The sequence below is a fragment of the Nelumbo lutea genome, chromosome 1 (assembly GCF_056320005.1).
Source record: "Nelumbo lutea isolate HS-2025 chromosome 1, American lotus-T2T, whole genome shotgun sequence".
Taxonomy (NCBI): domain Eukaryota; kingdom Viridiplantae; phylum Streptophyta; class Magnoliopsida; order Proteales; family Nelumbonaceae; genus Nelumbo; species Nelumbo lutea.
Window position 1 is genome coordinate 112,378,010 of NC_142684.1, and position 13,815 is coordinate 112,391,824.

At 38.6% G+C, this 13,815-nt stretch overlaps 1 protein-coding gene across 5 annotated transcripts in view; it reads right to left on the reverse strand.

The window, feature by feature from the left end:
- Positions 1–11,173: 11,173 nt before the first annotated feature.
- LOC148876853 (uncharacterized) overlaps positions 11,174–13,815 on the reverse strand; it is a 40,197-nt gene continuing 37,555 nt past the window's right edge. For all 5 annotated transcript variants that reach the window (XM_088974151.1, XM_088974154.1, XM_088974150.1 and 2 more), the window contains 4 exons: positions 13,579–13,728; positions 13,132–13,233; positions 12,905–13,047; positions 11,174–11,772 (listed from right to left, as the gene is read on the reverse strand). In XM_088974151.1, coding sequence (XP_088830277.1) covers positions 11,493–11,772; positions 12,905–13,047; positions 13,132–13,233; positions 13,579–13,728 — 675 coding nt within the window. In that variant the 3' untranslated portion in view covers positions 11,174–11,492. The remainder of the gene's footprint in view (positions 11,773–12,904; positions 13,048–13,131; positions 13,234–13,578; positions 13,729–13,815) is intronic.

Below are 13,815 nucleotides of genomic sequence, written 5' to 3' on the forward strand. Positions count from 1 at the left end.
GTTTTTCTCCATGAAAATCTCACATCTCGTTTTATGGAGAGGGATTCTCTAAGTGCAATAGCTATTTAGGGGGGGCGTTCTTTTTTTGGGTTTGGAGATGGGGGAAAGTTGATCAATGGGATTTTTGTTTCCATTGACCAAGAATCATATGTTCTTTTTTCAGCTTTATGTGGGAACCAGGGAATGTTTACTTTCTTGGGTATCACTTACCCAAAAAGTGATACCCATCTCGTAGGTGGATAAATAACTTTCCCACATAGGGGAAAAGTTGCCAACACTTGACTGGGACAAAAATGACTCTTTTAATAATGGATTTCTATGGTTAAAATGGCCATTGCCTTATTTACCTGAGAAATAAAAGGGCATGGATAGATGCACTTACCTAGGTAAGTGTTTCCCAAGAAAAACTTACCCAAGTAATTGCATTTACCCAGATAAGTAACTTACCAAAAAGCGAATGGGACTCCAGTGAGAAAATATATAGGGCCCACAATGAGAAATAAATTTTATGGTGAAAATTCAGCTAATCTGATTTTCATTTTAGGCGGCTGTAATACACATTAATTCACAATAGATTCACCAATCATACACAAAAATTGCGTATTGTCTGATTCTGAACTTTGGTATTCTCTGAATATGAAAATATTTCAGAGTAAGGTTTAAGATTCTTCATTCTCCTCAAGAAGATCAAGCTTTGAGTGTTTCGCTTTCCTAAATTTGCTGTTTTTCTATGTATAATCCACCTTAAAACCTGTTACGTATTGTATGATAAGGTATGATACATCGATGCTTATTTAAGTTGGATGCATTATGTACATTAATCTGTAATTACAAGCATGTTGACATACTGGCATGTTGCCTTTTAAAATTGTCTTTCCTAACAGCACTGGTATAATAATAATAATAAAGGGTAAAACCCCGAGTTTTTTAAATGGACTTAAAAGATACTTCTTTTTTACATTAGTTGCAGAAGTATTGGGGAGACTAATTTTCAAAGCAAATTCTAGCGATTTAATAAGAGATTGGAGAGTTGGAAGAGAAAACATACCACTCACACACCTACAATTTGCAAATGACACAGTAAAGAGACTGAGCCGAATGGGCCCTAATAGTTGCTTGTGTGATATCCTTTATTTTTATCTTTTATTTTATGTTGGTGGGCCTCACTTAATGGGCCTGTTATTTGTTTTTTTTTTCTTCTTCATGTAATTGCCAAGCTGGCCGCCCACTTAAGGGCATACTTGTCATCATTACTTTTTTAGAGATTAATAAAATAGGGTTAGAGGAGAAGGGTGAATTATTCGACTTCTTCTCTCACCTCTTCTCTTCGACATACACAGCTCTTGCACTATTATTCAGATCTGATTTGCATTGTTAATTACTGATTTTAAACATGATATTAGAAGATTGATTCACATCTTGGTATCAAAGCGGATTCAGTTCCTCCTTCTTTCTTTTTCTTCGTTCATGTACACTCTAAAATCAAGAGAGTATGGAGAGATAGGTTCTCCATAGTATAGAGAATCACTTGTCTAGTTGGTAGAAAGGTTTGGAGATTTAAGTTCTGGCCGAATTTTGCCAAGAAGTGATGTTGTTTTGCTGCTGCCTGAAACCCTAGCCAACTAGAGATTTTCGAGGTTACTAGGAAAGGTGAAGCTTGGGTGTGGCGCTCCGTGCTTGGAAGGTGTCTTGTGACTGGTAAAGGAGGGCGGTTCAGGTTAGGAAGAGTTTGGGTCAGTCTAGTTGGTGAGGCACCATTTCTCTCTTCCTCCCATCTGCTGGACAGAGCAAAACCCTAGTTTTTCAAGTACCCTATTTCTGGTTTGACTTCAAGTAAGTTTGCATTGTTAAAATTTCAGTTCTTAGATTTTCGTTTGATTAATGGAGACATACGAAAGTGAGTTCAAGCAGGTGCCGGTTTCTGGACCTGCTCCAGTAGATTCTGTTTTGACTGATGTTACCACGATTAAGCTAGATGGGACGAACTATCTTTCTTGGGCACAGTCTATAAAAATTTATGTTTGTAGTAGAGGAAAACTTGAGTATCACACAGGTAGTAAGGTGAAACCCGAAGAGACAGATCCTGAATTTGAGAGATGGATGCAAGAGAACTATACCGTTATAGGATGGTTAGTTAACTCTATGCAACCTCATATAAACCAACACTATCTCCGGATGTCGTTTGCTAAGGAGATATGGGACAGTGTAACTGAGACTTATTCACAGAAACTGAATGTAGCCCGAGCGTACAAATTGAAAAGTGATGTGAAGAACCTGAGACAGGGGGAGAAGAATGTAGCAATCTACTACTCTATACTAAAATCCCTATGGCAAGAAATTGATGTTATAGAAACTGTGGTATGAGAGAGTAAAAAAGATGCTGAAATGTACAGAAAGCTGGTAAAGAGAAATAGGGTGTTTGAGTTTCTCACTGGACTCAACCCTGAGTTTGATATTATCAGACAGAATATTTTGGCCAGAGATGAGGTTACTCTATCACAGGTATATGCCATGATAAGTATGCCCTGAGTTTGATATTATCAGACAGAATATTTTGAGTTCAGTTGCAGAGTCCACCTACAGAACACTTTTCACATGCGATAATGAAATCTAAGGGGCCTACTGAAAAGGGGGAGCAGGTGTGTGAATATTGCAAGAAACCACGTCATACCAATGACACCTTCTGGAAACTTCACCCTGGACTACTCCCTGAGAGGTTTAAGAACAATCCTAAGAAGGGCAGTCAAGCGGGAAAACTCAAGACTGCTAATGCTGCTACAGTACCTGAAGGGGGAAGTAAGGAGAGTGAGAAAACATCAACCATTGAGTAGTTGGCTGCAATGAAGTTAGACTTTGAGAAGTATGGGAGGCTCCTAAATCACCTGGAAGCTACAATTTCTTCAGCCCACCCTTCCAACAATACATCCTCTTCATCGGCTTTTGCTCACTCAGGTACATATGCCTCAGCAAATCATGCTTCAGTTTTAGGAATCATAAACTCCCGGTGCATCAGACCATATGACCAGCCTATCTAACCTTTTTTGTTCATATCATCTCCTCTCTGGGAAAGAGAAAATATCCCTTGTCGATTGGTCACTTGCCCCCATCTTTGGTAAAGGAGATATAAAGACCTCTGGCACCATGTTCTTATCTTCTGTTCTCCATGTTCCTAAGCTTAACACAAACCTTTTATCTATTAGTAGCTTAACAAAGTCCATGAACTGCAGCATAACCTTCTTTCCCACTCATTGTGTTTTTCAAGACTTGCAATCTCTGAGGACGATTGGGAGTGGCCATGAGGCGAACGAAATATACCTGCTGGACACACCAGATCAAGCCTTGGAACCACCTCATGGAGTTGCTTTAGAGTTAGTTGTGTCAGAGTCTGTTAACAAAATTTTGTTATGTCATTTTCGGTTTGGTCATTAGTCTTTTTCCACTTTAAGTCATCCATTCCCAGATATGTTTAAAGGAGTGTCTTTATCTAGTCTTCATTGTGAGTCATGTGAGTTAGCAAAGCATTGTAAACATTCCTATTCAATCAGTAATAAAATATATGTTTCTCATTTCCATATTGTTCACTCTGATGTGTAGGGGCCATATCACATGCCAACCATGGGGGGCTATAGGTATTTTATCATTTTTATTGATGATTATTCTCATTATACTTGGATTTATCTCATGAAATCCCGGGATGAAGTACCAATTATTGTGAAAATTTTTCATGAACTCATCCTCACCCATTTTAATACCCATATCAAAATATTCTGCTCTGACAATGCTAAGGAGTATTTTGAGAAAACTCTCTCTACCTATCTTAAAACTTTTGGGGTTATTCATCAAAGTTATTGTTCTTACACTCCACAACAAAACGGGGTGGCAGAAAGAAAGAACAGACATGTGGTTGAGGTTGTCAGATCCCTTTTATTTGCATCCCATGTTCCTGTAAGGTTTTAGGGAGATGCTGTTCATACTGCTACCTGCCTAATCAACCGTATGCCCTCCAGGGTCCTTGGCTTTAAAACCCCCTTTAGTCTTCCTTTCTCGGATGAAGATCTCTTTTCTCTCCCTCTCTGTGTATTTGAGAGTACTTGTTATGTGCATATTCATAGTCACCAAAGGCATAAATTTGAACCTAAGGCTCATAAGTGTGTGTTTCTGGGATATGCCTTTACACAAAAGGGTTATTGTTGTTTTGATCCAGTTCGTGGCACCCGCTTTGTATCTCGGGATGTCACCTTTGCCGAGTTGACTCCTTTCTTTAGTATTCCTCCTGAGGGGGAGACATCTAATGAACCATTTGCTATGTCTCCAGCTGTTCCTCTTCCCATCCTTTGTGAGTCTGATCATGGGGTGTCCACCTCTTCCACTAGACCCATCCCTAATCCTCCTCTTGCTTCTGCTCCTACTCTCTAGAGGTGTTACCAAAGGCGGAGATTCAGATATATGCAAGTTGTTTCCACTCATTCAGAAGAGCATCTTGCCACTCCCATAGTTCCTAAGGAAACAGGTCTACCCTCTATCGACCCAGATTTGACCGTCCCTGACCTTGACCTTCCTATTGCTCTTCGCAACGCAAGGACAAGCGAAAGTGTACAGCCCATTGCATCTCCAAACATTTATCTTACAACCTTCTCTCTCCTTCCTACTACTCCTTTCCTGCTTCTATTTCTTCACATGTGATACCCAGGTCTGTACCGGAAGCATTATCTCAACCTGAATGGAGGGATGCTATGATGACTGAACTTGAAACATTATATAAGAACCATACCTAGGATATTATGGACTTGCCGGAAGGAAGGGAACCAGTTGGGTGTAAATGGGTGTTTACCATTAAATATCACTTTGATGGCTAGGTTGGTTGCCAAGGGTTACACCCAAATGTATGACATTGACTATCTTGAGGCCTTTGCTCCTGTAGCTAAGATGACTTCAGTTAGGGTCTTGCTTTATCTAGCAGCTACCTTTGACTAGCCCCTACACCAGTTTGATGTTAAAAATGCTTTTTTGAATGAAAATCTGCATGAAGAAGTCTATATGTCTCTACCTCCAGGGGTGTATGGGAAATAAATGAAAGGCAATGTGTGTAAACTACACAAATCCATTTGTGGTCTCAAACAATCTCCTCGGACTTGGTTTGAGAGATTTTGGGCTGCTCTTGTCTCCTTTGGCTACATTCAAACACAATATGATCATACATTGTTCTTAAAGAGAAATAACACTCTGGTGACCTTCTTGATTGCTTATGTTGATGATATTGTGGTCACGGGTAATGACATTGAAGAGGCCAGTAAACTAAAAGGATTTCTCAACTCTAAATTTGAAATCAAAGACTTGGGAGATCTTTGGTGTTTCTTGGGTATTGAAGTTGCTCGGTCTAAGGATGGTATCTTCATATCTTACCACAAATATGTCCTTGATCTTCTTGCTGAAACTGGTAAATTTGGAGCTAAGCCTATCTCCACTCCCATTGATCATAATCATAAGCTTTCTGCCACAGATGGTGAACCTTTGTCTGATAAGGGAGTGTTTCAGTGACTGTTTGGGAGGTTGTTATACCTTTGCATGACTCAAGCAGATATTTCCTATACAGTAAGTGTTATTAGTCAATTTATGCATTCTCCTAGAGATACTCATCTAGCTGCTACAGAAAGGGTTCTGTGCTACTTAAAAGGTACTCCAAGGAAATGTATTCTATTTGTTAAGCATGGTCACATGAAGCTGGAAGCCTTTACTGATGCAGATTGGGCAGGATGTATTGATGACAGAAGGTCCACCTCTGGTTGCTGGGAATATTGTGTCTTGGAGAAATAAGAAACAATCAGTAGTTGCTAGATCCTCAACTAAAGCAGAATACAGGGCAATGGCTCATGGTGTGTCAGAACTACTATGGCTACGATCCCTTCTAGAGGAATTGGGGGTGGACTACGAGAAACCAATGATGCTCTATTGTGACAACCAAGCTGCTATCAACATTGCACATAATCCTATTCAACATGACAAAACTAAGCACATTGATGTTGATAGGCATTTCATAAGGGAAAGATTCTCTTCAAGAGAAGTTTGTTTGCCATTTACCACATCAGAAGAGCAACTGACTAATATCTTGACCAAGGGAGTTCCCAAAGGGAAATTGACACACTATATAAGCAAGTTGGGCATGATTGACATATATGTTCAGCTTGAGGGGGAGTGTAAAGAGATTGGGCCGAATGGGCCCTAATAGTTACTTGTGTGATATCCTTTATTTTTATCTTTTATTTTATGTTGATGGGCCTCACTTAATGGGCCTGTTATTTGTTCTTTTTTTTTTTATTTTCTTTATGTAATTGCCAAGTTGGCCGCCCACTTAAGGGCATACTTGTCATCATTAATTTTTTAGAGATTAATAAAATATGGTTAGAGAATGGTGAATTATTCGACTTCTTCTTCTCTTACCTCTTCTCTTCGACATACACAACTCTTGCACTATTATTCAAATCTGATTTGCACTGTTAATTATTGATTTTAAACATGATATTAGAAGACTGATTCACATCTGACACAATTCTGTTTTGTGAATGAGGGGATATCAATAAGATTAGAAACCTGAAGCTCACTATACAACTTTTTGAGCAAGTGTCAAACCTTAGAGTGAACTTTAAGAAAAGTTGTATAGTTGGAGTTAATATAGGGGAAGGGGAGGTTAGTGAGTGTGCAAATATTTTGGGGTGTATAGTATCTAATTGGCCCTTAAACTACATTGGTCTACCATTGGGAGATAATCCTCAGAAAAGTGATTTTTGGGCTTTTGTGGTGGAGAGGTTTGAAAAAAAAACTTGCCAACTAGAAGAAAAATTATGTCTCTTGAAGGGAGAATCACTTTGATTAGGTCTATTCTTGCTAACCTTCCTATCTATTTTTTATCAATCTTTAAGATTCCGGCTAAGGTGGCTAGAAGGCTAGAAAAACTAATGAAAGACTTCCTTTGGGAGCCTAGGGAGGAGAAGGTCCATAGGGTAAGGTGGGAGGTGGTGTGTAGGAGCAAGGAGGGAGGCTTGGAAATTGGAAACATAAGGATTAGGAACTTAGCACTACTAGGGAAATGGTTGTGGATATACACTTTGGAGAAAGAAAGATTGTGGGTTAAGATAGTGGGAAGTATTCATAGGTTGACAGACAATGGATGGGACTCTAGGATCCTAGCATGGGCTACAAGAGCATCTCCATAGAAAGCTATTCAAGCCATGTTGCCCTTGTTCTCCCCATGGATCAGGTATGATTTGCACTCAGGTAATCTTATTAATTGTTTAGAGCATGCATGTGAAGGGATGAGAGATCCATCGTATGGACGCCCAAATCTTGTGGAATAAGGTGGGTGAATTTCAAAAAAATTTCTCCCTTCAACTGGGAATCGCATTCCCTAAATTTAGATAAATCAAAAATTTCAAGGATTAATCTTGAACCATATATCGAACTAGATATGAACAAAAGTAGTAGGAGAGGATTATACCTGATACGAAGAAATAATACCTCCCAACAAAGGTGTTCACGCCCAAGGAAGGATCCAAAGACTACTCCTACTGAATATGGCACAGTGTAGGATGGAGCAGAATCAGTAGTGTTCTCTCCAAGAACCTAATCCTTCGCAAGAAGTAGCAGGATGGCACGTGAGCACAACTTCCTATCAGTCCCTTCACAAGGAACTGATGTCAAGAACGAATCTTGATTTCTCCCACTAAACTGGAGATCGAACTGGCAAGTGAAGCGGCAACAGGAAGGAGGCGGCAAGAAAGAATTTCGCAGGGTTGCTTAATTCTTCCTTCTGTGATTTCAGCTCTGAAGAGGAAATGAATATGTGTCTTCTAAAGGCTGTCGCCCCCTCCTTTTGTAACCTTAAAGGGATCAACTCCTAATCCCATTAGGAATTGCTGGTCCAAATCATATTTGGATCAGACATTCCTTTAAGTGATAAGGGTAAACTCTTATCTTATCTGCAGATTGGATCAACCTTTTCCTAATCTCATTAGGATGTTTCCAGATCTGAATCACATTTAGATCTGAACTCTCTGAGTGAATAGGGTTACGACCCTATCCTATCTGCCTATTCAATCCCAGAATTCACCCTTTATTTAACTAATCAAATCAGCTCAGTTCGAAATGGGCTTTAGGCCCATTAAGGTTATGTGCTCACTTAGCCTTCCTAACTGCTGCCTAGTTGGGCTTCCTTGTATGGTGTGCGACCAAAATATTGATCTACATATCAGCCACATGGGTTTAGCCCAGCCTTTGTTACAAGGCCTGGCCAAATACACTGTTATGGACAGTGCACCCCCTAAAACCCATTGCATGGGCTCTATGGGCCCAACACTTACCCTAAGTGGTCCTTGGGCCAAGCCACCTTGTAATATCCAAGGACTGTGGGCAGACGCAAGATTAGCCCATCAGGCATTACCCTTAATGGTCTTACACTTAACCTCTCAGCCCATAATGATCAAACACTGCCCGACAAGAGAGGACCTCTCCCTCGGCTGCAAGGAACAGTGTTGCACTCTCTTCTTTTATGGATCCCGAGAATTAAAACCTTTTGCAAACATTTTAGAAACCGTAATATATATACTTTTATATCTTATATAAAATATATTTTGCAAAACAAATCTCAACGATTGAAATCGACTGCCAGCAGTCTTGGTTTCCATCAGAGAGTGTGCATCCCCGATCATTACCTTTGTCTGACAAAGGGGCTGATCCTGTCACTATGATCACCCACTCAGATGAATTCTCAAACTGTCCCAATATACCCAGGTTTTGACCCCCGCTAAGGATCTCACTGATTGGTACATCAAAGACAACCCAATCCGACACCTAGTGCAGTATCATAATCGAGTCTAGGGGTCGGGTGTAACTTTCCAGTTTTGTCCATTAATCTCCAAGGTCCAGGACAATACTGAAAATCTGGTCCGGTTCAAAAATTCAATTAATCCTACACTGCATGTGCCTTAGGTCTCACCTTGGCGGCTGAGATAAGCCACCCCAACCGACTTGGTGGCACATCAATGTCAGCCTTATCAAGATAGGTCTCCCCAGACCGACCCACTGGCTGTGAACATTCTAAACTAACACAAGTCTCATTAAGTGTCTAGTTTAAGGGTATTGCATAGAAACACACCCGAGGAACATGAATCAAATATGTACTTTATTCATTTACAATAAACTCATAATGTACATCATTCTGATTGAAGCTAAGGACGTACAAAAACTATCTAACAGTTTGGGTTGGGGATTCCTCTTTGAAAGATCAATTTCCAGGCATCTTTGCTATTTCTACCCTTAAAAATGAATCAGTTTCATCTTTCCTTGTATCTTTTAATTCACCTTCTAGTTTCAACTAGAACCTGGGTTTGAAAAGGGATGTCAAAGATACAGAGTTAGACTGTATTTTATCTTTATTATCCTTTCTTGAAAGGGTTTTCATTGAGCCATCAAAGACAAACAATAGAATTTGAACACTCACTCCCTCGGGTTCTTACACTTGTGGCTCTTTCTTTAAGGCCCTCTTACCTCCTTCTCATGTTAGATTGTCATTCCCTGTTAAGAAGTGTGGTGTCAACCTATACTTCCAAATGTTGGGAGTTTCTATTGGAAAGTCTTTCTAGAAAGAGTTAATACAGGGGATCTACTTCAAAGAAAAAGACCAAATAGTTGTTTGTCTCCTCACTAGTGTATCCTCTACAAATCTGATGATGAGTCTAGATACTATTTACTAATTTCTTGTCAATTTGTTAAAGATATTTGGGAATGGTTTACTTCTTTGGGTGCAAGTGGATTCTCCCTTTAAATGTGCAAAGCTTATTCACTTCCATGCCTAATTGGCCAACCAAAAGGGCTAAGATCATGTGGAGATGTGCAAGGGCTACAATGTGTTGGATTGCTTGGAAGTAGAGAAACTCAAAGACATTTTCAAATAAGGAGAGAAGCTTGGAAATAATCTTGAAGACTATCCAAATGAGGGTGATACATTGGTTGAAAACTTTGGAATTGTTTATAATGTTCTTAGTTGATGAGACGATAAGACATTGGAAGGAGATTATAGGTCCAATTCCAATTAAGAACACTTTAAGTTCTTGTTGTACACCTCCACCTCACTGGTTTACCAAACTGAACTTTGATGGCAACAGCATGGACAATCCAGGGCCTCCGGAGTAGGGGGAGTGATAATAGACAAAAAAGGAAATTTGTTAGCAATGTATTATGGTCCAATTGGGGTGGATGATTCCCCAAGGGCTGAGATTCTAGGAGTTCTTGAAGGGATACATAATACAGAAATGCATGTTAAAAATTCTTTAGCTCATTCCCTTGTAATTCTGAATTTCTCAATTATTAATAAAATTCATTGTTATTGATAAAAAAAAAAAGATATTCTTTTACCCTTCATTTTCTCTCAAATTTTCAAAAAGAACCAAAAGGATTATAAATCTAAATACGAATGAAGACAATACAGAATATCATTTTTCCCCCTCCAATCATTAGCAAGAATGTAAGTGAGGCTTTAATACAGATCTAAATATTGCTTAATGAGCCCCACTCAGTTCAAGTTGAATTTTGTCTATACAAATTCCAACGTTGGATGTTTTAAGAAGTGTAGATATTGGCTATACAAATACAAAGCTAAAAAAAGATTTGAAATGACAAATCCATATAGTACCAAAGAATGAGAAGCAGATGTATCTTTAAAGGAATAAGATTTAATAATTCAAAGGTTTTGGTCCTATATGAGCTAGAATGTTTCAAGAGCAGCTGCACCGATGTGAGAAAAATGGAGTCTGTTTATGCAGAGACTTCATGACCTGTTCCTCCAACAAATACCATAATAAACAATGGATATGCATTGGTTTGCCAGGCTAAGTGTTGACCACTAATTTTTCAAATAAAATAGTGAAGGCCATCCTTATTATAATTCAAATAATAGAATAGGTGAACAGGCAACAAGGTTCATTTGTTAAAGGGAAAAATAGGATTTAAATGTACTTACATATAACATTTCATTGATGGAGGGTATGTTTAAGTCAATTAATGAAAACTCAGGGTATGTTTAAGTCTTTTACCCTAATAATAAAAATAATAACAACAACAAACAACAATCTACTGAGACCCTGCTTGTCATCTTCCCTTTAAATGAAAAAAGATTTGGACATGGCTGAAAGAATTTGATTTACTATACATCATAATGAATTACACACCCAGTTATGAACAAGTAAGCATGTTACAGGGATCTTAAAACTGATTTTGAAACCAACCATGAAAATTGTTTTTTTTTTTGGCGGCATCTATTATTTACATGAAATTATGAAAGATTGTAACTCTACCTGGACATCTAGATGTGTGATGTCCTATTTACAGGCGCTCAGAAGCACATTGGTGTATCTCAGAAAAGCAGGGAACATGTGAATATCTCTAGCCAGAAAAAGAAAGGCAACTTCTGGGGCAAAAGCCAGGAAAAGTGTATAACATTGCTAGTACTGGTGTTCCTCAAGACTAGCTGACGTGGAACGGATTAATGGCAATTTCTTCCTGGGAACTCTGTTCTTGAGGGTCATCAATAGTTTTTGTCTCTCTCCTTCCACTTCTGCAAACTGAAGGCTTAGTTGAGAGTAACGACCATGCATTTCTTTCAATTCAGACTCCACAGATGTGTACCTCCCTTTCAGTTCCAGCATGTCTTTGATCAGCTCGTTTATATCTCTGAAGCTTTTAAATATGGCTTCCTCGTCCCTGTGTTGTTTCAGGAAGGAGCTGAACCACCCAAAATAGGAAATATGTTATCCTCTTTTTCCGTTGCAATGTAAAGGAGTTTCTGTTAGGACTGATAAATATTTAAAGATGAAAAAGAGGTTTAAAATTGGTACTAGTTTGTTGACAAGGACATAAAACTTCAGCTAACTGGATCCATTTAGAAATGGAAACACCAAAGCTCTCTCTTTAGTACCACATTTCTGCAGGCACATATTCAAAGTTCCTGTTGGACTGAAAATAAGGGTTTGTACCACTACTACCACTAGAACTCTCTCATTATACCTTTGCATCTTGAGTTGCCATCATCACATGCCACATCTGGTAAACCAAAGTGATTGCTAACACACCAGGTGGTAGAATCATATAATGTGTATGTGTGTGCGTATATGTAACAAGGACCTTACAATTTGCTTTCAAATTGAATGGAAACGATTGGAATTTGCTTTCAATTTCAGATCAATTTTAGTTATTGTAAGTAAAAAATTTTGTTGGCATACATGTAATGGGAACCTTACAATATAAGAAGCCTGACAAAACATATACTAACATATGAAAGAAAAGGATAAGGATTTAATTTATTTTATTTTATTTTTTGCAAGGGCAACAAATACACTTTGAAGCACACATCTGAAACATTGGTCAGTCAAGGCAGGTCCCCTGTCTATGGGTCCTGTACCCAATATTCCAAATGTGTGCTGTAAGATGGATTGCAGGATTTGTATACTTTACAATTTCTTTTTCGAATCCTTACCACTTCTCTACATGAAAATACCTAGGACACTTGCTGGAAAGAGAAGGAGGTAACTCGAAACCTCTTCAAATCTTTACATTCTAAATAATTAATTGCCATGGTCAATGAATCAGAAACGGGGGAGAAGGAACTAGAATCACATCTTTCAGAGAACACTTGTAGCATAATTTCACATAGTAAAACCATTGCAATGTTGATCCCTAATAACTACTTTTCTATTCCTACCAAATTAAGCATAACTAGCTAAGGTTTCCACTCACAAGAAAACATTGATAGTCTATTGAACAAGACAAGAAAAGAGAAACCATTAAGTATCAAAAGCTGTAAATTGTGAGCATGCCAAAAAAAGTTCAAGTTCTCTCCCCTGTAGAGATTACTTACCTCTGAAAATGGAGGTTTGATTTCTTCTTTGCCTGTAATGCTTCTGCAAGCTCAATTTCCAGTGCAAGTACTCTTTCTAATGCATTCCCACTGCCGGAACTTTCATTAAATAAAGGGAACATGCTCCCTAATTGTTCATTTGCCTGTGGAAAAACAAGGGGTGTGAATTGCAAGTTTCAATGAAGCACTTAAGCCAAGAAAGTGATATGAGGCTGGGGAGCATATACTTCTTGTAGTTGCAGTAGTTCTCTTTGTAACCCCTGAAAATCTGGGTCAATATGATCATCTTTTGAAAAAGGAGCTAAGTTCTCATTCCTCATCCTTTCCAGCTGCATGAAAACAACATGGCTTTAGACTGGATCTCCCTCTCAAATATGAAAAGAGAATTAATGTTTCTTCCTTATTCATAAATCATGCTTGTAATGGTGAAATCTCTGGCTGGCAAGTGTGAGAAATGGATTGTTGTCTGGGAGCAGTCACTTTTGCCAAAATTCGCCAAAGATTAGGACCATATCCAGTATGCCCCTCCCAAGACCCCAGATAGCTGGGACCAAAATTGGGTAATGGCCTTTCTCCTTACTCATAAATCATCCTACATTATATGAAGGAAACCTAGGAAGAAAATGATTTAAAGAGAATATATCCATTGCATTAACACCACCAAAAAAAATTACCTCTTTATGTAGGAGATCCATGGTAGACTTTAAACTTCTGGCTTTGAAATGATCGTTTAGAATAGCCAAACCCATTGCACTATTTTGAAGCAGGTCCTCTTCATTTACAATTACTTTCCTTGAATGCCCAATCATACTTTTGGAGCCATCCTGTCAAGCAGTAACACAAATTTTTTGGGAGGTAAACTCATTTTATACACAGAAAGAATGATTCAATCATGTTTTAATAGATTCTCA